This window comes from Electrophorus electricus, chromosome 1 (assembly GCF_041902795.1).
Source record: "Electrophorus electricus isolate QZ-2024a chromosome 1, ASM4190279v1, whole genome shotgun sequence".
NCBI lineage: Eukaryota > Metazoa > Chordata > Actinopteri > Gymnotiformes > Gymnotidae > Electrophorus > Electrophorus electricus.
Window position 1 is genome coordinate 20646221 of NC_137497.1, and position 24847 is coordinate 20671067.

Sequence of the window (24847 nt, forward strand, 5' to 3'; positions counted from 1 at the left end):
ATCTCTCACATCAGTTCTACAAACAGAAAACTCACTGAGAGAGCTGGAGATGAATAATAATGACCTGCAGAATTCAGGAGTGGAGCAGCTCTGTGCTGGACTGAAGAGTTCACACTGTAAACTGGAGATTCTCAGGTGAGTTTCTGTGACTATTTTTGAATGTAAATAAAGAGCCATTTTAAAACGGTCAGTGTCAACGCCCTTATAGTACAGTATTAAACTAACATTGCCAGGCAAAGCAATGCAAGGAAATATACACTTTTATATTATATTATAAAGTTCTCTTCTTTAAATATTTCTAAATATAGTTTTCTATTGAAACCTTGCTGCATTTCATTAAATGACCACACTGTGCAGACGAAGAATTACATTTGTGATGCATGAGCAGATTTTCAAGTCTAGAAGAGAAATATAACATTGTAAACAGAAGATACAGATGAGTCCTTGTCCACGTGTACAGATGTATTTATTACAATGCTGCTTCAACTAGGCGCGTTTGCATTTTGTCCACAAGCTGCATTTTTGGTCACCTGAGTGCAGAAATTTTGTAAAATGTCTTACAGGATGAATATATTCAGAAACTCCAACAACAGTGTTGTAAAATGAAGTGTTCTAATGTAAGATTTTCATTGAATGAATTTATCTAGTTTATGTATGGAAACACTGTAAACATCAGTCATTCTAATCTCTCTGCAAATACAAGCCCTTAAAATCTTAATTAAAACATTTAAAGCTGAACCATCGAGATTCTGGACACATTACAGGACTCTTTTACAATCACACGATTCCCTTGTGTTTTTGGGTGGGAGACCCTGTTCTCATTATGATTTACACCGTGTGTTCAACACATGTTGAGATGAATTGAACTGACAGCCGTGCTGGAGGAAAGAACGCAACAAGTTAATATTCATTCAATAGAACTGAAAGGTTTATTGGTTATTCCTTAAGATAAACCTGTGATCTCTCTCCACGGGTGTTTTTATGAAACATGTAGCTGTCTAATATTAGTAACCTTAAGCTTGCCAAGTTACAGTATAATGTTGGTTACTCCTTGACTTAGGAGTGAATGTTGGCTGCTAATTTTTTCATCAAGCCAGAGACATCAAACAAAAATAGAACAGTGATGGTAGAAGACGTGGAGTCAGCAGAGAGAGAAACTGAGCAGACAGCTGACAGTAAACTCAGGACATCTGAACACAGTAGTGAGGAACAATGTTCAGCACTGGACGAGTGAACCTGTGGACTTAATTACAAGAGAGAAAGAAAGACACACAAGACACAGTAATCAGTAATCAGGAGATTAGGAGGAGAGAAGGAGTGAAGTGTGTGTGTGTGTGTGTGTGTGTGTGTGTGTGTGTGTGTGTGTGTGTGTGTGTGTGTGTGTGTGTGTGTGTGTGTATGTGTGTGTGTGTGTATGTGTGTGTGGTGCATAGCATGTGTGGTGTTTTGTATTACATCAGAACTTTAGATCAGACATTTCTGCACCCATAATTCATCATTTGATACTACATAATTCAGTTACACTGAGAATTATAACCACACGTAGAAATATAACCACACGTAGAATTATAATCACATGTAGAATTATAACCAAATGTAGCAATATAACTACATGTAGAAATATAACCACACACAGAATTAAACCAGACCTCACACTGTTTAGTTCAGGACCAATATGACTACTGTATATACACAGTAAATCAGACCTCACACTGTTTAGTTCAGGGCCAATATGACTACTGTTTATACACAGTAAACCAGACCTCACACTGTTTAGTTCAGGGCCAATATGACTACTGTTTATACACAGTAAACCAGACCTCACACTGTTTAGTTCAGGGCCAATATGACTACTGTTTATACACAGTAAACCAGACCTCACACTGTTTAGTTCAGGGCCAGTATGACTGCTGTTTATACACAGTAAACCAGACCCCATACTGTTTATTTCAGGACCAACATGACTACTGTATATACACAGTAAACCAGACCTCACACTGTTTAGTTCAGGACCAATATAACTACTGTTTGAAATCTTATTTATTACACAGATTGACACAAGTATGTTTCATTTACTGTTTATAATGCTTCACCTCAATTGAAACGTGTGTGTGTGTGAGGGAGAGACAGAACTATTATTTGTGTGTGTGTGTGTGTGTGTGTGTGTGTGTGTGTGTGTGTGTGTGTGTGTGTGTGTGTGTGTGTGTGTGTGTGTGTGTGTGTGTGTGTGTGTGTGTGAGAGGGGGAGAGAGAGAGGGAGAGAGAGGGAGAGAGAACTTTTATCTGTGTGTGTGCATGAGAGCGAGATAGAGAGAGAGAAACAACTATTATCTGTGTGTGTGTGTGTGTGTGTGTGTGTGTGTGTGTGCGTATGAGAGAGAAATAGAGAGAGAGACAGAGAGAGAGACAGACCTATTATTTGTAAGTGTGAGACAGAACTATTATCTGTGAGTTTGTGTGTGTGTGAAATCGAGAGAGAGAGAGACAGACAGATTTATTTGTGTGTGTTAGAGAGGCAGAACTATTATCTGTGTGTGACCACCACTGATAGAATGTGCTCCTCACTGGACACCTTGCTGTGCTCCTTGTCTTTCTGCTTCCTCCATACAGGAGAACAAACACTGACCACAGAAAATACTTAAAACCACAAGATGTCTGGAGGGCTCCGAAGTTCAGAAACAATAGTGAAGGTGTTTTGCAGGGAAAAGATATAAAATACAAATAGTGGGAGAGTCAAGGCACTGTTCTGTTAAAAAAAAAAATAAAAAAATGTGTAAAACTCTTATTTAATGCATTGTTCATAGCAACACTCTAATATAATGGTTATGCTACAGTTTTAATATGTGTCCAAGCTACATCCCACACAATATAGTAACATGGCCATCTTTAGGGTTCACAAATTATGAAGAAAATCATCAGTATTATCTTACAGTGTTTGATAAATGGTAAAGGAGTGTTGGAGGCGGCCATCTTCAGTTGCTGGTTATTTCAGCTGCAGATGATTAGAGAAAGATACCAACCTTTATACATCTCTGTTATGTGCCAGTGTAGGGGGAGAGACCACAACAGACACTTTATTCTGAGCACAAACCACTATTACTAAAAAGTAATAGAGCTCTACAAACATGCCATCTGTCTCTATGGGGAGTATAAACCAGAATAAAAGCCAAACCCAATACATGCTCCACCCCAAACCTGTCTTCATTAAACATAAACCAGAAGAGGGAAAAGAAAATACAGTAGTAGATGTAACAAGTTCAAATCCACTCAGTGAATGTGCAGTAATCTTCTACACCCACGATATTTTATGTTGATACACACAGCCACACAATAGACTACACTACCCAACACTGGCACAATGACCTGGGGGAGTTGTTCTAGGACAGAGCCAACTCTGGAAACTGAAGGTACAAATCTGTGTTCTATTAGCATGCCTGAGTTCAGTCTGTCTATTAAATCTAATCAGGCTGCAGTTATGGAGTGTTTGTAGTTTCACTGTAACTGTAGAGTGGTAGCAGCAGGGTGTGTTTGGGTGTGTGTAGGGCACCAGAATGGTCAGAAACAGTATAACACCATTATATGTAGTGAAGATAATGTTCCTAATATTTTTCTCAACTAAAACTGGGAGCACACGAAACAGCAGAAAACAGTTTGGTCTAGAAATACAGTAATAACCTTGTGATTGTTGCCCTTGTGTTTTTAGGAAGTCTATGTTGACGTATTAAAAAAGGTACAATAAAAACACTCCACAAATTTTTTAAATTGTACCATTTGAAAAAAAAAAAAAAGGTAGTAATAACATGAATATCCAAGAAGCACTTGTATCCAGCAGTAACAGCAATATGAGTGATAAGTTTCTCATTTTGAGTGACAGTAATTTGATCCAATCACATATGTGGTAGGACGGCCGGGGCAGCAGAATATTCAATAACATCATTACAGTGGCCAATAGCATCAGAGGAGCCGTTTTAACTCACTGAGGTGAAGAGAACTGTAGTGGATCATGAAAATGACAGAAAATCTCAAACCGGAATTGGAGGATATTTGCTGCTATGGTGATTTCCAAGAGAAAAGGAAAATACCAGAAAGGGACAGACAAAAAGTAAAAGTAGATGGACTAAGACAGACAGACAAAGCCTGTATGAGTTTTTCACTGAATCTCTGATCGTCATTCATGGCTAACAGCTAACTAGGTAATGTTAGCAAAGAAAGTCTAGCTATGTTGATTTGTTTAGTTGTTTACTGTTCAGCACAGATATCTAACCAGCTAACAGTCTCAACAATTTGACCAAACCGTCAATAAGCAAGATTGGACTTGTCTTTGCAACAATCAAGTTACAGTCTTTAGGAGAAATGCGGTTGGATCTTCACGTAGTTGAGAGCAGGAGGGAGGAGGGTGAGGGGAGATTTGACAGGGATGTGATTTATAACATCTGGTGTTCATGAAGTACAGCTGTGTATTAATCAGTCAGGTCCCCTACATCAGTTTAAACACATTTAAACCTTGTAGCTAGGTTACAGGTGGTTACTAGGTTACAGGTGGTCAGTAGGTTACAACCGCGATCACTCTATCCGCGATTAACAGTCAAGTCATCCGCGCTTTAAATTCATTGCTCCTATATGCGCGATTTTACGGTATTTCGCTGCTCACCGCAATCTAACTCTTCCTAAGCAAAGAAACATTTGCGTATTTTTAAGAGCTTTGATGGACATGCACGTTTACTACATTTAAAAGTACAAAATACAGTTTACTTGATTGAACTAGTTTAATTGCATAATTACATTAAACACAATTGGTAATATATATACACATCTTAATAAGCATTGTGGAAAATGCTTTTTCTACATAATGTTTCTCAGAAGGTTATTATAGTTCTTGACTGCCAGCTGAAACAGGGGTTATCACTAGTGAAATGTGGCAAATGTGCAGGGCAGGGGAACTCCAGGGCTGAAATATTCCACTGCCAATTGAATGGTGGCCCTTGGCCATCACCAGATCATTAATAAATCTGTATTGAAGTTTTATATATTTTTCTGAATTTTAACAAAATGCAAAAACAGTTCCACTACCACATGTTAGTAGAAGGCCTTGACTATTAGTAGAGTAAGTTTGGACACTCACTGTACAATGTCTTCATAAATCCATATTAAAGTCAAACTACCTTTAGGCGAAATAATGCACTCATTTTGTATAGACTGAATTTGCAGAGTATCAGCAGAGTAAGTTTGGACAGATTTCACTCTACTATTTTTCATAAACTCCTATTAAAATAATAATACCTTTTAGGTGAATTCATGTACTCATTTCATTCAGGTTGATTTTGGATATCTATTTCTCAGAAATGTCCCATAAAGCCAAGACAGTTCCATGACCACATAAGAGTACATTTATATTTACTTTTACAGCATTTGGCAGATGCTCTTATCCAGAACGACTTAGAAAAGTGCTTTGTCATTTCCTCATAGAACAGATCCTAGCCAGTAAAGTAGGTTAGAGTGCAAGATACCAATGAACTAGAATACTGTTGAAATACAGGGATCAGTGCTAATGTCTAGAAGTACAAAATACATTTAAGCTCCATAACAGACAATCAGTGCAATAAACAATAAGTACTAGAGTTAGTCAACACAGGAGCAGTCAACATCAGAGTAGTAAACAAGTACTAGAGTTAGTCAACATAGGAGCAGTCAGAGTAGTAAACAATAAGTACTAGAGTTAGTCAACATAGGAGCAGTCAACATCAGCGTAATAAACAATAAGTACTAGAGTTAGACAACACAGGAGCAGTCAACATCAGAGTAATAAACACCCTACAAGAAGTACTAGAGTTTCAGTTAGTCAACATAGGAGCAGGATCAGTGGTCATTTAAATATTCCACAAACAGATGGATCTTCAGTCTGTGTTTGAAGACTGCGAGGGACTCTGCTGTCCAGACAGCATGCGGAAGTTTAATAATCCCATATTAAAGTCATACTACCATTAGGGGAATTCATGTACTCATTTACAATATGCTGATTTTGGATATCTATTTCTCAGAGATATTCCCATAATGACAAAATAATTCCACTATACTATATACTATGGAGTATGTTGTGATATCTGTTGTATCTACTGTAGGGTATATTGTAATATTGTATTTACTGTAGAGTATATTGTGATATCTGTTGTATTTACTGTAGTGTATATTGTAATATTTGTTGTATCTACTGTAGGGTACATTGTAATATTTGTTGTATCTACTGTAGACTATATTGTATTGTCTGTTGTATCTGCTGTAGGGTATATTGTGATATCTGTTGTATCTACTGTAGACTATATTGTATTGTCTGTTGTATCTGCTGTATGGTATATTGTGATGTCTGTTGTATCTGCTGTAGGGTATATTGTGATATCTGTTGTATCTACTGTAGGGTATATTGTAATGTCTGTTGTATCTACTTGCAGTCTAGCTATCTGTAATCTTGAGGAAAACACTTGTGAAAGTCTGGCATCAGCTTTGCAACTTCCAAAAAAAGTATGCATCGCTTAGGATTCTTAGACTTTATCTCTGAGTCACAGGTCCAGAAATGTGACAGTGTTTTTACTCCTGTTATCACAGCCAGATGTAGAATTCTGCCAAGATTTTACTGGCATCATCTCATACAGTCTGACATGTAACAGTCTTATAAGACCACTGAAATCACACAGTGTAAGTCCAGCTTTAGAGTTCTTCTGATGTAGGTTAATAGTGCACTAGAGTTCTGAAGGGCTGAATAAAAATAAGAGCTAAAATAAACACAGACAGCAGCGATCTGGAAAAGAGTGAACAAAACCATCTGCTATGGAGGACGCCAGAGAGAGATGAGAGTGGAGGAACCTCCACTACAGTTACCAGCCTCTCTAGCTGCCCCATGCAGGCTGCTCTGGAAGTGCATCTCACTCTCTGTCTCTCTCTTCCTGTTTCCCTCCTTTCTGCAGACTGTCTTACTGTTTGGTCACAGAGGAAGGCTGTTCTTCTCTGGCTTCAGCTCTGAGGTCAAACCCCTCCCACCTGAAAGAACTGGATCTGACGTACAATCACCCAGGAGAGTCAGGAGTGAAGCTGCTCTCTTCTAGACTGGAGGATCCCCACTGCAAACTGGACACACTCAGGTATGTAGAAATCCCCTAAAACACACTGTGTTTAGTGTGAACACACTCCAAATTTGAGAAGCACAAATCCAAGTGAACAATCATGAATTTGGGTGTGCACATATATGTCATATAATCACCCATAACAGCAGACACAGATATGAGGTCACTTTATTAATTTTCATGTATGTGAGAGGAACATCCAGTCCAATCTCCTCTGACCCACTTCTACAAAACAGACCGATTTATACTTCAGTATTACTCGAATACATACAGTGTCATACATGACACACGTGATCTTATTCCTCAAATACATTTAGTGTCATACATGAGACACACACACGATCTTATTCCTCAAATACAGTGTCATACATGACACACACGATCTTATTTCTCAAATACATACAGTGTCATACTGTCGTACAGTGTGCCGTTATTGTGAGTGTGTTATAATGAATTGTGGTACACTGTGCTGTTATTGTGAGCGTGTTTATAGTGAATTGTAGTAGTGATGTAAGCCATCGCAATACATGTAAAGGTGTAATCAAATATCAGAATACATATAAATGTATAATGTAATGAAAACTGATGCACAATTCAGTCCATATAAATCACTGCAGTTCAAACTGTGTGATGGGTTCTGAAAAGGTGAATCCAGAATTGACAAATGTTTGTTAATAACTGTAGAACAATCTGTAAAACAATCATGATGAATCTTGACAGTGAGTGTTCAGGTTAGTGTTAATACTGCCCTCTAGTGGTGATGTGCAGTAACACTGCCCTCTAGTGGCGTTGTACCGTAATACTGCCCTCTAGTGGTGCCTCTCCCTCCCTCCCTCCCTCTCCCTCTCTCTCTCTCCCTCCCTCCCTCCTCCTCCCTCTCCTCCTCCCCCTCTCCCCTCCTCTCCTCTCCCCTCCCTCTCTCTCTCCCCCTCCTCTCTCCCCCTCTCTCTCTCTCTTCCTCTCCCTCTCTCTCCCTCCCTCTCCCCTCTCTCTCCCTCTCTCCCTCTCTCTCCCTCCTCTCTCTCCCTCCTCTCTCTCTCCCTCCTCCCTCTCTCTCCTTCCTCTCTCTCTCTCTCTCTCCTCACTTCCTTTCCCTCCCTCCCTCCCTCCCTCCCTCTCCCTCTCCCTCTCTCTCTCTCTCTCTCTCTCCCTCTCTCCCAGATAGACAGATCTATTATGTGTGATACAGTGAGTATATCTGTGTGTGATACAGTGAGAGAAAGAGACAGAACTATTATGTGTGAGAGAGAGAGAGAACTATTATCTGTGTTTGTGTGGTTTTTTTTGTGAGACAGAGAGATGGAGAGAGACAGAACTATTATCTGTTTGAGAGAGAGAGAGAGAGAGAGAGAGAGAGCGAGAGAGAGAGAGAGAGAGAGAGAGACACAGAACTATTGTGTGAGAGAGAGAGAGAGAGACAGAACTATTATCTGTCAGAAAGAGACAGAGACAACTATAATCTGTGTGTGTGTGAGAGAGAGAAAGAACTATTCTGTGTGTGTGTGTGAGAGAGAGATAGAGAGACAGAACTATTATCTGTCAGAAAGAAAGTGAGACAGAACTATTATCTGTGTGTGTGTGAGAGAAAGAGAGAACTATTCTGTGTGTGTGAGAGAGAGAGAGAGAGAGAGAGAGAGACATAACTATTATCTGTGTGAGAGAGAGAGAGACAGAACTATTATCTGTGTTAGAGAGAGAGAGACAGAACTATAATCTGTGTGTGTGAGACATAACTATTTTTTTGTGTCTCTCACACACAAACACACACATAACTATTATCTGTGTGAGAGAGAGAGAGAGAGAGAGACAGAACTATTATCTGTGTGAGAGAGAGAGAGAGAGACAGAACTATTTTCTGTGTGAGACAGAGAGAGAGAGAACTAATAACTGTGTGAGAGAGAGAGAGACAGATCTATTTTCTGTGTGTGTGAGAGAGACAGAACTATTATCTGTGTGAGAGATAGAAAGAGAGAGAGACAGAACAATTATCTGTGTGAGACAGAGAGAGAACTATTTTGTGTGTGAGAGAGAGAGACAGAACTATTATCTGTGTGTGTGTGTGAGACAGAGACAGAACTAGTATCTTTCTGTGAGAGAGAGAAATAGAGAGAGAGAGAGAGACAGAACTGTTATCTGTGTGAGACAGAGAGAGAGAGAACTAATAACTGTGTGTGTGAGAGAGAGAGAGAGAGAGAGAGAGAGAGAGACAGAACTATTATCTGTGTGAGACAGAGACAGAACTATTATCTTTGTGTGAGAGAGAGAAATAGAGAGAGAGAGAGAGAGACAGAACTATTTTCTGTGTGAGACAGAGAGAGAGAGAACTAATAACTGTGAGAGAGAGAGAGAGACAGATCTATTTTCTGTGTGTGTGAGAGAGAGACAGAACTATTATCTGTGTGAGAGATAGAAAGAGAGAGAGACAGAACAATTATCTGTGTGAGACAGAGAGAGAACTATTTTGTGTGTGAGAGAGAGACAGAACTATTATCTGTGTGTGTGTGTGAGACAGAGACAGAACTAGTATCTTTCTGTGAGAGAGAGAAATAGAGAGAGAGAGAGAGACAGAACTGTTATCTGTGTGAGACAGAGAGAGAGAGAACTAATAACTGTGTGTGTGAGAGAGAGAGAGAGAGAGAGAGACAGAACTATTATCTGTGTGAGACAGAGACAGAACTATTATCTTTGTGTGAGAGAGAGAAATAGAGAGAGAGAGAGAGACAGAACTATTATCTGTGTGTGTGTGAGAGAGAGAGAGACAGACAGAACTATTATCTGTGTGAGACCGAGAGAGAGAGACAGAACTATTATCTGTGTGAGAGAGAGAGAGAGATAGAGAGAGACAGAACTATTATGTGTGAGATAGAGAGAGACAGAACTATTATCTGTCTGAGAGAGAGAGAGAGAGACAGAACTATTATCTGTGTTAGAGAGAGAGAGAGACAGAACTATAATCTGTGTGTGTGAGAGAGAGATAGAGAGAGACAGAACTATTATCTGTGTGAGAGAGAAAAAGAGAGAGAGAACTATTATCTGTGTGTGTGTGTGTGAGAGAGAGAGAGAGAACTATTTTCTGTGTGTGAGAGAGAGACCGAGAGAGAGAGACAGAACTATTATCTGTGTGTGAGACAGAGAGAGAGATAGAGAGAGACAGAACTATTATCTGTGTGAGAGAGAGAAAGAGAGAGAGAACTATTATCTGTGTGTGTGTGTGTGAGAGAGAGAGAACTATTTTCTGTGTGTGTGTGAGAGAGAGACAGAACTATTATCTATGTTTGTGTTTGTGTGTGAGAGAGAGAGACAGAACTATTATGTGTGAGAGAGAGAGAGAGACAGAAAAATTATCTGTGTGTGAGAGAGAGAGACAGAACTACTATCTGTGTGAGACAGAGAGAGAGAGAGAGAGAGAACTAATAACTGTGTGTGAGAGAGAGAGAGAACTAATAACTGTGTGTTAGAGGGAGAGAGAGAGAGAGAGACAGAACTGTTATCTGTGTGAGAAAGAGAAAGAGAGACAGAACTATTATCTGTGTGTGAGAAAGAGAGAGAGAGAGAGACAGAATTATTATCTGTGTGAGACAGAGAGAGAGAGAGAACTATTATCTGTGTGTCTGTGAGAGAGGGAGAGAGAGAGAGACAGAACTATTATGTGTGTGAGACAGAGAGAGACAGAACTATTATCTGTGTGAGACAGAGAGAGAGACAGAACTATTATCTGTGTGTGAGAGAGAGACAGAACTATTATCTGTGTGAGAGAGAGACAGAACTATTATCTTTGTGTGAGAGAGAGAGAGAGAGACAGAACTATTTTCTGTGTGAGGGAGAGAGAGAGACAGAACGGTTATCTGTGTGAGAGAGAGAGAAAGTGCGACAGAAGTATAATCTGTGTGTGTGTGAGAGAGAGAGAGAGAGAGAGAGACAGAATTATTATCTGTGTGTGAGAGAGAGAGAGACTGAACTTATCTGTGTGAGAGAGAGAGAGAGAGAGAGAGAGAGAGAGAGAGAGAACTTTTATCTGTGTGTGAGACAGAGAGACAGAACTATTATCTGCGAGGGAGAGAGAGCGACAGAACTATTATCTGTGTGTGTGTGAGAGAGAGAGAGAGACAGAATTATTATCTGTGTGTGTGTGAGAGAGAGAGAGACAGAACTATTATCTGTGTTTGTGAGACACAGAGAGAGAGAGAGAATTATTATCTGTGTGTGAGAGAGAGAGAGAGAGAGAGAGAACTGTTATCGTGTGAGAGAGAAGAGCGACAGAACTATTATCTGTGTGAGACGGAGAGAGTGTGACAGAACTATTATCTGTGTTTGTGAGACACAGAGAGAGAGAATTATTATCTGTGAGAGAGAGAGAGAGAGAGAGAGAAAGAGAGAGAGAGAGAGAGACAGAAATATTATCCATGTGAGAGAGAGAGAGACAGAACTATTGTCTGTGCGAGTGAGAAAGAGCGACAGAACTATTATCTGTGTGTGTGAGAGAGAGAGAGACAGAACTATTATCTGTGTGTGTGTGTGAGAGAGAGAGAGAAAGAGAGAGAGAGAGAGAGAACTATTATCTGTGTGAGGGAGGGAGAAAGATCAACAGAACTATTATCTGTGTGTGTGAGAGAGAGAGAGAGACAGAACTATTTTCTGTCTGAGACAGAGAGAGACAGAACTATTATCTGTGTGAGACATAGAGAGAGAGAGAGAGAGACAGAACTATTATCTGTGTGCATTTGTGAGAAAGAAAGACAGAACTATTATCTGTGCTTGTGAGAGAAAGAGAGACAGAACTATTATCTGTGTCTGAGACAGAAAGAGAGAGAGAGACAGAACTATTGTCTGTGTGTGTGTGAGAGAGAGAGAAAACTATTATCTGTGTGACAGAGAGAGAGAGACAGAACTATTATCTGTGTGTGTGAGAGAGAGAGAGAGAGAGAGAGACAGAACTGTTATCTGTGTGTGAGAGAGAGAGAGAGAAACAGAACTGTTATCTGTGTGTGTGAGAGAGAGAGAGAGAGAGTCTGAACTTATCTGTGTGTGTGTGTGTGTGTGTGTGTGTGTGTGTGTGTGTGTGTGTGTGTGTGTGTGTGTGTGTGTGTGTGTGTGTGTGTGTGTTTCTTTAGGGTGGATCACGCAGGGGAGATCAGAATCAAACCAGGACTAAGAAAATGTAAGAAGTAAATCTACACACACACTCACACATACACACACAGTATTTGTGATCTCTCCTCTAATGTGTCTTCTTGTGTGCAGATGTGTGTGACCTCACACTGGAGCCAAACACAGCACACACACGTCTCTCTCTGTCTGAGGGGAACAGAAAGGTGACGTGTGTGGAGCAGCAGCAGTCGTATCCTGATCATGCAGAGAGATTTGATCACTGGGAGCAGGTTGTGTGTAGAGAGAGTCTGACTGGACGCTGTTACTGGGAGGCTGAGTGGAGTGGGAGGGAGGCTGTTATATCAGTGACATATAAAGGAATCAGCAGGAAAGGAGACAGTGATGACTGTTGTTTTGGATGTAATCTAAAGTCCTGGAGTCTGAGCTGCTCTGATAACAGTTACTCTGTCTGGCACAATAATAAGAGAACTGCCATCTCTGCCCCCTCCAGCTCCAACAGAGTAGGAGTGTATCTGGACTGGCCCGCCGGCACTCTGTCCTTCTACAGCGTCTCCTCTCACACACACACACTCACACACTTACACACACTCCACTCCACATTCACTGAGCCCCTCTATGCAGGGTTTGGGTTTGGGATTTGGGGTTCTGACTCCTCAGTGTGTGTGTGTGTGAGCTAGAATAGCCTCCTCTGTCCTGGAGGAACACCTGAGTCTGCAGGGAAACACACACTCCTCTACACACACAACTAGTGGACATCATAATACACACATTTCCTTACACATACACACACACCTCTCTCTTTCTCTCTGCCACACACACACACACACACACACACACCTCTGTCTCATACACACACACTTTGCTCTTTCTCTCACACACACAAACACACTCTACACTTCTCTCTTCACACATGCACACCACACACACACTACACCCTTGTGTGTGTGTGTGTCTCTCTCTCTCACACAGACACACACACACAACACCTTTCTCTCTCTCTCTCTCTCTCTCTCTCTCTCTCTCACTCACTCACTCACACACACACACAAAATACCACAAAATACACCTGTATCTTTCTCACACACATACACACCTCTCTCTCACACACTCTTACACACACTACACTTCTTTCTCACACATACACGCTACACCTCTCTGTCATACACTCTATACCTCTCACTCTTTCACACACACCACTCACTCACAAACACACAGTACATCTCTCCGAAACACACACATAATACACTTCTTTCACCCAAACACACACAATCCACCTCTCTCTCTCTCTCATACGCACACAGACATACTTTGTCTTTCACACACAAACATGCACTCTACACATGTCTCTCACATACACACACACACACACACACACACAGCCTCTCACATACACACACATAATATACCTGTCTCTCTCTCTCTCTCTCTCTCTCTCTCTCTCTCTCTCTCTCTCTCTCTCTCACACACACACACACTCACACACACACACACTCACACACACACACACACACACACACACACTCACACCACCTCTCTCTTTCTCTCTCACACACACTCTTACACACACAAACACACGGTAGATCTCTCTGTGTCACACACACACACACACACACACACACACACACACACACACACACACACACACACACTACAAGTCTCTTACACAAAGGTATGCACTCACACACACACACACAACAAGTCTCTTACACAAACGTATGCACACACACACACACACACACACACACACACACACACACACACACACACAAAACACCTCTCTCTCTCTCTCTCTCTCTCTCTCTCTCTCTCTCTCTCTCTCTCTCTCTCACACACACACACACACACACACACAAAATACACCTGTATCTTTCTCTTCTCTCATACACATACACACACACACCTCTCTCACACACACTCTTACACACACTACACTTCTTTCTCACACATACACGCTACACATCTCTCTGTCATACACTCTATACCTCTCACTCTCTTTCACACACACACATACACACACACACAACCACTCACACAGACACTGTAAACCTCTCCCTCTCTCTCTCACACACACACACACACACACACACACACACACACACACACACACACACACACACACACACACACACACACACACACACAATAAATGATGCTCAAATAAAAGACAGTTGATTTCTGTACATATGACATAAATACTGTTCTACAAGTTACACATGCTGTGGAATCATAACCTCACTGTGTTAAACTCTGTACAAATCTACACATTAAAGGTGGAAATCTTTGGAAACTGAAAGGTTTTTCATTTTGTTTTCTGAGTGTTGGAGTGATACAGATACAGATGTTGTACACAGTATGAGTGAAATGTATTATAGAAATGTATTGTAAGTATTTGAGATGAAATATTATTCTTATAATATGTTACTAGAGTTTAAGTATAATGTTTATCTAGCCAGAAAAGTCAGTATATTTGATTGAAGTAGGTAAAACAAAAGTAGATTAAGAGAAAAATAACTTACCTGTGATTATTTTTGTGGAGAGACTTCCATGTTGTTTTGGAGGGAAAAGAAACCGTAGTGTGTTAAAGGGGACTTTTATGGGGAATATGCCTGCCCAAAGACAGGAAGTGACATCACCTAATTTGCTGTTTTTCCATATTTAAGTTTTTAAGGGAAAATTCAAGAGTGATGTTTTGAAGTTGATTGATATTGGAGAATTTATGATTGCTGGACTTTTATTCTTGTAAATGCTAAACTTTCCTTTTTTGAACATTTTTGTATGTTTTTGATGGGATGTGGTTTTTCTTTTGCACTGGAGCACTGGGAGCCAATAAAAACCTTTTCTTTTGTATCCACTTGGAGTGCTTAATGTTACCGCCAGATATTACTGCATTACAGTAGTCCAATCTTGATAAATGCATGGACCATCTTTTCTGCATCATGTGAGGAGAGTGTTTTGATTTAAATTGTGCATGTGCTCATTATACCAAGGTACTAATTTTTTGTCCCTAATGATTGTATTCTTAAATTGAGCAACATCATTAAAGGTGCACAGGAACACCACAAACAAAGCACACGGGGCAGAGCTGGGCAGAGATCTATTAATAATAAAGACAGAAACAAGGGCAATTCAATTCCAAACTTATATCATTCTAAAGGTCTGGAGTACCAAGAGCTGAGCAAAGAGAACAGTGCCCTCACTCAGCTGGTCCAGAAATACAGTTCAGCATTAACACAGTAACACTACACTAACACACACTAACACTACACATGCTGAGGACCAGAAAATAACAGCAAACCCAATCAGAATCACCAGAATTACAAACAACATCACTTATTGGGAAACTCAATCAAAATGTTATCTGGCCCTAAATCAAAAGTACAGCGTGGAAGATTACCTAAGAACACTGTCTGATCCAAAACTGAGGTCCACCCTGACCAAGTACAGACTCAGTGACCACCGCCTGGCCATAGAGACCAGCAGACATAAACAGTCCTGTTTACCTGAAGAGCAGAGACTGTGTCAGCAGTGCCAGGACTATAAGACCCAGACAAAGCTGCACTTTCTGAATGAATGTACAACATTTAGACAGATTAGAACTAAATTCTTTAAGAAAATTAGCCACGTATTCCCTGAGTTTAAAAACCTCCCTGATGAGGAGAAGCTGCCGTATGTGGTTGGTGAACATAAAGAGTTCAGCACACTGGCAGCGCTGTACGTTCACTCCTGCCACAGTCTGAGGGACAGTGAGTGACCGAGTCAGATACCAGAGACACAGAGACATTATTATTATTATTATTATTATTATTATTATTATTATTATTATTATTATTATCATTGTTATTATTATTATTGTTATTATTATTATTATTATTGGTATTGGTATTATTATTAAAATTATTATAATTATTATTGGTATTATTATTGGTATTGGTGTTATTATTATTATTATTATAATTATTATTATTGGTATTATTATTGGCATTGGTATTGGGTGTATTGTTGTAATTGTATTATTATTGTTGTTGTTACTAATATTGTAAGCGGTTATAATATTGTTGTTGTCATCTGTTGTTAGTGTTAATGTCTTTATCAAAGCTTTGGCAAGAGAGAGGGAGATGCACACGGGAACCCAGACTCCTGATGGAGGGAGAGAGAGAGAGAGAGACGAACAGAGAGAGAGAGAGAGAGAGAGAGAGAGAGAGAGAGAGAGAGAGAGAGAGAGAGAGAGAGAGAGAGAGCCCTACAGGATCCCAGATGGAGAAGGACAGAGAGAAATTTTCAGATTTCTCTATTATAACTTTATTAAACAATAAACAATATTAAACAATAAAGATCCACCTTTTGCTCACCTCTTGGCAATACGGTGGATTACATGATAACAGTACATTCTCTCTCAGTACATTCACTGTAAAGCTACTAACCCCTCTGTCTGATCACAGCCAAATCACTGTTCATTAATAGGACAGAGAAAAACAAAAAAACCAAGTGGGTCTGATGGCATTTGAAATGAAATGATTAAACACCCAAGGAAAAAAATCCTGAAAAATACCAAAACCATCATTTTCCAAAAAGAGCCAGATCTCAGGCAAACACACCACACAAGTTTCACATTATGAATACAAACACTAGAAACCTGTACAAATTACAATTACTCAGGATTAAAGATTAGTTCAACTGGAAACTTCAATCCAGCAGTCAGTCAACTGAGAGAGAAAACACGCAGGGCATTCTGTGCAACCAATTGTCAAATTCACATTCAAATACCAATTCAAATTTGGCTCAAAATCTTCCAGTCTATCATACAACCAATACTGCTGTATGGTTGTGAAGTGTGAGGGCTACTCATAATGGAACAAACACCCAGCTGAAATTATGCACTCTGAATTCTGTAAAAATATCTTGAAAGTGCACAGGAAAACAACAAATAATGCCTGTAGAGCTGAATTAGGCCAATTTACACTATTATTCCAAATTCAAAAAAGGATTATTAAATACTGGCTATACTTAAAAAACGGTGACTACCACTGGTACCACTATAAAGCCCTGCAGTGCCAAGAGCTGAGCAGAGAAAAGAGTCCCTTCACACAGCTGGTTCCCTCACACAGCAGGTCCCCTCACACAGCTGGTCCCCTCACACAGCTGGTTCCCTCACACAGCAGGTCTTCCACACAGCTGGTACCCTCACACAGCTGATCCCCTCACACAGCTGGTACCCTCACACAGCAGGTCCCCTCACACAGCTGGTCCCCTCACACAGCAGGTCCCCTCACACAGCTGGCCCTGACACTGAGTTCATTAACAAACAGTAACACTATAACACACGAGGACCAGTCTGAAATACAAACAATCAGACCAAACCAAATGATAACACTACAAAAGCTAAACTACATTAACTGTTGGAACACACAAACACAAGCTCAAAGCATAATGCACTGTTATCTGACCCTAAAATGTCACTACACTCTAGCAGACTTCCTGTACAAAGCAAAGTGAGTGACATTAAACACAGAAACATGTTGACAAAGTACAGACTCAGGGAACACAGCCTGCCCATCCAGACCAGCCAATATAAGTCATGCAGTCTGCAGAAGAGCAGAGACTCTGTCAGCAGTGTAAAAATGACACTGTAGAGACAGAGCCGCACTTTCTCACTGAATGTGAAACATTCAGTCAAACACAACAAATTTACTTTACAAAATTTGAGACGACCGACCCCAACTCTAAGTATCTATCGAACACTGACAAATTGTCCATCCTACTGGGTGAAAAGAAAGCAGTGCTTTAACTGGACAATATACAGCTCCAGAAAAAAATAAGAGACCACTCCAATTTTTTCTTAAATCAGCATCTCCACATGTACAGCAGCCCTTCCATTCAAGTGTTTGTTGAAATCCTTCACAGACACACCTCATTCTACTTAATGAGATGCTGAATAGGTGATCACCTTAACAAAATCCTGTTCTAACGAGCAACAGGATAAAAACCACTGCTGCTGTCATCACTATTCTCTTGTTATAGAACCAGCTGGATGGGAAAAGCAGTGCTAGGACGACCCAAAAATTAGTGTAGTCAAAATACAGCTACAGACCATGCCAAAAGAGTTGAAAAGAAAGTTTCGTAATCAGGAAAGCTTTACTGGCAGAGGGATACAGTGAGCATCAGGTTGCTTCTATCTTGAAAATTTCAAAAACTGCAGTTTACAAGTACACGGTCCAGCAGCTCCAGACTGGCAGAGGTCAAAACGACTCTCTACCGACCATGATGATCGCCGCCTCATTCGAATGTCACTTAACACCCGTAAGATGACGTCAAGTGACTTACAAAATGAATGGCATGCAGCAGCTGCGGTGAATTGCACAGCGAGGACGGTTTGAAACAGGTTTCTGGAGGCAGAGCTGAATTCATGCAAAGCTAGAAAAAAGCTCTTTGTCAATGAGAAGCAAAGAAGAACCAGACTGAAGTTTGCAAAAGACCATAAGGATTGGACTGTAGAGGACTGGAGTAAGGAGTTTATGAACACACATAAAGTGCAATGGATCCACGCAAAATTTGCATGTTTGTGTTCTGTCAATTTGTCTGTGACATTGATGAGCTTGTTTTCATGGAACCTGCTAAAAGGAAAAGGGTTTCCCCTGTATGGAAACACTTTGAGCAGATCTCTACAAATAAGGTATTGCACATAATATGCCTGTAAATAATGAAATGTGTTACTACTATAATATTCACAAGGCATTTTTTTTTTCCATTCCAAGCCACTGGGATACAACAACAACACCTCATCTGTGTTACTGTACTTGTCATGTATAATGAGAGGGATAGAGTTGGATCCAGCCAAGGTGGGTATACGTTTCCAATTTTCATATTTGTTAATCAACCATGATAATAATGACATTGACCACGATGCTACATTCATCACACACATCAAAAAATAAAAACAAAACATGTGCACATGTTCATGTAATGACTTCTGACATGCAAATACTGTAATTAAACCATAACCTGATTTTATTTTATTCACTGTTAACATTAATATGCACATATACATATATATATATATATATATATATATATATTTATATACTGCATTATTCTCTGCACCTTACATGTTATTTGCAGTTTGGATTGGATTACAAAGTGTAAAAATGACAAAGTGTAATCTAATCTTTACAAAGCAGTGACCAGAAAGGAAGAGCTGGATGAGGCTTTGGTCTTCATGATTGTTAGAGACACACAGCCATTTAGCACAGTTGAGGATAAAGGCTTCAGGGATTTTCCCAACTAGGAAAGTATGTGTGGTGACATGGATAAATTATGAGAGTAGTATTAAAAAAATAATATTTTCTTCCTTCCCTTTAGACCGCAAAGGCCATGGTTGAGGCCAAATATCAACAAGAGAAAGAGAAGACCAAAGTTGAGGTCCAGAAAGTTCCTGCAGTGAGTGTGACAGCAGACACTCCTACTTGGCTGTGACCTGCCATTTTATAGATGACAACACATGTCTGAAGTCCACATTACTCGGTGTAGTGAAATTCCCACAGGCGCACATTTGGCCTGTGTGAAATCCTCTCTTATGGAACAATGGGAAATAAAATCCAAAGTAACATGTCTAGTTACTGATGGCGCATCTGATATGATTGCCTGTGGTAAACAGCTGAAGCTGCGTCATGCCTTCTGCATTGCTCACACCCTGAATATAGTTGTTAAAAAAGCTCTTGAACTAACCCCAGTGCTGTCTGCCATTCCTACAAAGGCAAGGAAGCTGGTGGGCTATTTTAGAAGCAGCACAACTGTCAAAGTTAGTAACATTATTTTCACATTTGTTTACACATTGTTTTATATTGCTACATATGTAACGTTTAGGTTTTTATTGTTAAAGGAGAAGCTGGACCTTGTTCAAGAGCGTATGGGAAAACCAAAAAAGAAACTGATTCAGGAGGTTGAAACAAGGTGGTACAGCAGCTTTCAAATGCTGGAGCGATTAGTAGAACTCAGGGAGCCTGTAAGCACTGGCAGGGTTACAAACTGGTATTCCTGCGCTGACCTCTGATGAGTACAATAATGTTTGTGAGCTCCTGTCTATACTGTCTCCTTTTCACAAGGCCACTGTGGTGCTGTCAGAGGAGAAAAGGGTATCTGGCTCCAAAGTGCTGCTATTATTGAAAATGGTGGAAAAGATGCTCCAGGAAGAGGCAGCAAAGGTATCAATAGCTAGTGAACTGGGAGAGACCTCACCAGGCTCCTTAGGGAATAGCTCCACACAGCATGAGCATTATATCGCTGGGAACGCTGCTAGACCCAAGATACAAATCACTTGGATCCTTTAGCCCAAAAAAGGCAGATGAAGGAGTAAAACAACTCACCTTTGAATGTACCAGTGTAATAGGGTCTAGACAGTCACATTCAACCCCAGCTGCAGCTTCAACATCACAGGATGCTGTAGCTGAAAGACCTGGTTAGTATTTTTGCATTGGATTAAAGTCAATTTCAGAGTTATGATCTCATTCATATTATCTGGTTTTGCTTCTCAGGAAACAAACAGTGGTGTCATTTTGATGCCACATTCATGGAGGCCAGAAGAACTCACAATGTCACTGCTGATGCCACAGTTGAAGTGGCAGAACTGGCAGAACTGAAGAAAAGCAGAACACAGGATCCCCTCCAGTACTGGCAGAGGCAGAGGTGCATATATCCAAATCTCTACAGGCTTGCTGTGGGATACTTGTGCACCCCTGCCTTCTCAGTACCATGTGAAAGTGTTTTCTTCAAAGCCGGGGAAGTTATTTTCATAAAGAGAAACCAACTGAGTCCAAGCACAGTGGAAAAAAATATTATTTCTTAATAAAAGTGAATGAAGTCACCACAGTATTCATAAGCATAACCATTTTCCCATCTTTGAAAAACACTGCAACAGTCTTAAAAACATCTCAATATAAACATCTCATGTCCTATTTGGTTTATTTAAACATTGACTGAAATCAACCTGTTTTTTGACACTAGTAGACCTCCAAAACCATCACCTACACATCAAAAACAGATTAGATGAATGAATGAACCACACAAAATCATATTAAGGTGTTTTTATTTCTATTGTTGGCAGTGACTATTCCCATGCTGACACCGGTGCAAAACAGCCAAGAGATCCATCGCAAATAGTTGAAATGACAATAAAGGTTTAGCCAGCAGGGGGGTTTCTGTGCACATGAAGCCTCCAGATATGAACCTTTTTTTGAACCAATTGGATGGAAAGCTTCAAGGATTCATCTGGCAATCACTACAAAAACAAACAAAAATGTTTTAAAAAATAGAATTTAGCATTTACAAGTTACAAGTTCAATAAAAGAAAATCAGCAATCATAAATTCTCCAAAATAAGTCAACATCAAAACTCCACTCTTGAAATTTCCTTTGGAAACTAATACAAGGAAAAACAGGAAATTGGGTGATGTCACTTCCTGTCTTTAAGCAGGACAATTCCCCATAAAGCTCCCCTTCAAAGACAACATGGAAGACTCTCCACAAAAAAATCACAGGTAAGTTCATTTTTTCTTAATATACTTTTGTTTTACCTACTTTGTTAAAATATACAAACTTTTCTGTGTTAATCCTGTGTTTTAATTTACATACATATATAAATATATATACACACAGCATATGTGCATTTCAAACCCACAGTCCATGAACACACTGTGGTGGAGGGTAACTATCACAAGACATTACACTCATACTGTGTGCATCTGCACCTGTATCACTCCTCCACACAGAAAACAGCATGAAAAACCTTTCCCAGTTTCCAAAGATTTCCAACTTTAATGTGTTGATTTGTACAGAGACTTCAACACAGTGAGTTATGATTCCAAAGCATGTGTAACTTATAGAACAGCGTGTATCATATGTACAGAAATAAACTGCAGCTGAAGAGTCCTTTAGCATGATTTATTGTGCATGTGTTTTTTTTTGGGGACTTCTCGCTGGTACTCACAATTTATTATTACATGGGTAGTACACACACACACACACAAACACACACATACTAACAAGCAATTTTTACATGTTTATATGTCATCAAAGGTACAGAGATATTATTGTTTATTTTATGTTTCTTTTGAAAATGTTACTTTGCTAATCGCAATGTCATGAAATCTTGTATCCTGTGTAAAAACCCCAGCTGCTGTGGTTGCTATGGTGACAGCGATGCTTGTTAATGTTAGCGCAGATCTTTTTGACATGTTATTGTGTTGTTTTTTGTTGTTGTAATTTTCTATCTTTCATTGGTTAAATGATAGAATATGGGTTTTCTGGTTAAGTTTCACTTTCTAAATGTTTACTCGATTTGTAATCAACTCGTTATTTTTAGTATTTTAACATTCTGTTTGTAGTGGTTGATCGTTCCTGTTCATATTTGTTATTATGACATTAGGCTACTTACGTTATTTATGTGACCTACAGGACATTGTTGTGCTGCGCTTAACATTACACAGCACAATATAGCAACTTAGATTTCCAGATGAAATTTTTATTTTACTAACGGACCTTGAGGGGAGGGTAGTCTGCCAGTCTCTCTCTCTCACACGCGCACACACACGCACGCAATTTCATTTTTCCATGTTTTTACAGTAAAGGTTCATAGACCCAGTACTGCCGCTTGCCTCGTGATGTTAACAGTGCCAGAACAAAACGCAGCATCATAGCCAGTAGACAGAATTGTCGGGGTACACAAGCTGGCTTGGTATTGTGAAACAGTGCGGTTGTGCACAGCTGGATCTCTTGAGTTGTCACGTATTTGTTCACTGAACGTATGGATGGACAGGTAGCTAGCCCACGTTAGTTGTAGGAACTAACTACAGCTTAGCTTGCTATAGCTAGAAGTGTCCAATACAGTGATACGCTGTACAATGATCCCATAAACTAAACTTCATATCATTTTAAGCAATGGATCATCCTGCATATTGCAGAGAGGAAGAGCATGTTAAAGCAATGAAAAAAAGATAAGCAAAAACACCAAAGGAATTGTGTAAGGCATTGCTTTATCACTTCGAGAAGGGCTTAATCAGGTGACTGTGTCTGTACCGACATATTCTGGAGGAGGAGCGGACGGCATGCCACACCTGCCCTCTATACTAACCTCAACTCTCTATTGCAGCGTGAAACTTTTGAGCATGGCTCCATCCCCCCATGAATATTTCTGCTCCCTTCATGATGCTGGGTAAGAAACTGTGTAGGGTTATGCCTCCTAACATGACTGATATCAAAAATGGGCAGCTATCACATTTTTCTAGATGGCCCATGTTTTAAACCGTCTGACCGTTTCAATCGGTTATTCTGTCTGCTCTCTGCCTAACCTCATTTGGGAGGCTTACTTTCTCCCTTACAGGTCTGCTCAAGAATCTGAGCTGATGCTGTTGACCAGGGTCTGCCATCTACTCCGGGATCAGGTTGTCACCATCTACACTGATTCTCGTTATGCATTTGGGGTTGCTGATGACTTCAATAAGACTTGTCGCTCCGGGGGTTTTGTATCTTGGAAGGTAAGCCAATTTCTAATCCAGGACTAGTGTCTGCAATTTTGTCTGCATGTACACTACCAGCTTGGCTGGCTATCGTAATGGTCAAGGGTCATGACACAATCTCTGAGTCTGACACGGCCACTGGCAATGCTTTAGCAGATGAGATTCCACGTTGGGCAGCTGTTAATGCCCCCCCATGCCCGTACACTATATCCTCGATGTGTGAAGCTGTCGCCACGTTTTCTCATTGCTTTGTGCCGAATAATATCAATCTGCGTTTCTTACAAACTCAGAGTACACAACAGGACTGCTCTCACTGGGCTGATTAGGGCTGTAGTCCTGATTAAAATGGTCTAATCTGTGACCCGGAGGGGCATGTGACCCAGAGGGGCGTATCACCCTTCCTAAATCTATTTTGCCATTTCTTGTGCGCCATTTTCATGGGATTTCACATATTGCACAAAGGGGGAGTGATGGCTAACATTCAAAAACAGTTTTGTATTCCTGCAAAACGTATAACTGTAAAACTCCTCCTAGTTAACCTGTGCCAGAAGCAACCAACACAAGCCAAATATGATGCCTTACTGGCTCAAGAATATTCCTTTCAGTGTCTACAGATAGACTTTATGCACATTCCACCTTGTGGTCAGTTGAAGTACTTGCTAGTGATTGTAGACAGGTTTTCCAAGTGCACTGAGGCGTTTCCTTGTTCTAAGGACGACTTTTAACAGGCCTGTCATCCCACTGGAACTTACGCTAACTTAATTTAGATTTAAAAAACTGATCAAAATGTTTCCTCTTTCATTTAAATCATCACATCCGTGTTCAGGGAATTCTTGCATCTTTATGGGACTCCCAGGAAGTTCAAGAAACACGTGTAAGAGCCCTGCTGTTCATACTGCCTTGTGTAACCCTAGTCAGATGTTTCTATCAACAAGAATACAAAACAAAAAACAACAAAACTCCCCAAAACTGTGCAAACCATCATAAAACAATAAAACTGTTCTAGGTACAGCTGCAATTTAGCAATTCCTGAAAAATGTATTTTCATCTCGATCAGTTCCACTCCTTGGTCCTCTGTGTTTCTTTGCACCTATAAGGCTTGTCTTGTACATATTGT

The 24847-nt window shown here is 40.1% G+C and overlaps 1 protein-coding gene, 1 long non-coding RNA gene and 1 pseudogene across 2 annotated transcripts in view; all 3 read left to right on the plus strand.

Moving 5' to 3' along the window:
• The window catches only part of LOC145659461 (NACHT, LRR and PYD domains-containing protein 3-like), a 17327-nt gene extending 10175 nt beyond the window's left edge, over positions 1 to 7152 (plus strand). Inside the window, exons 4-5 of the mRNA XM_081722187.1 lie at positions 1 to 135; positions 6960 to 7152. The exon at positions 1 to 135 is cut by the window's left edge and continues 36 nt beyond it. Coding sequence (XP_081578313.1) covers positions 1 to 135; positions 6960 to 7152 — 328 coding nt within the window. The remainder of the gene's footprint in view (positions 136 to 6959) is intronic.
• A 669-nt stretch (positions 7153 to 7821) lies between these two features.
• Positions 7822 to 13141, plus strand: LOC145659463 (stonustoxin subunit beta pseudogene; annotated as a pseudogene).
• Positions 13142 to 19038: 5897 nt separating this feature from the next.
• On the plus strand, positions 19039 to 21009 carry LOC145657499 (uncharacterized). Its single transcript, XR_014123235.1, has 3 exons — positions 19039 to 19060; positions 19581 to 19658; positions 20753 to 21009. It is a non-coding gene; the product is annotated as an uncharacterized LOC145657499 (long non-coding RNA).
• The last annotated feature ends 3838 nt before the right edge of the window (positions 21010 to 24847 follow it).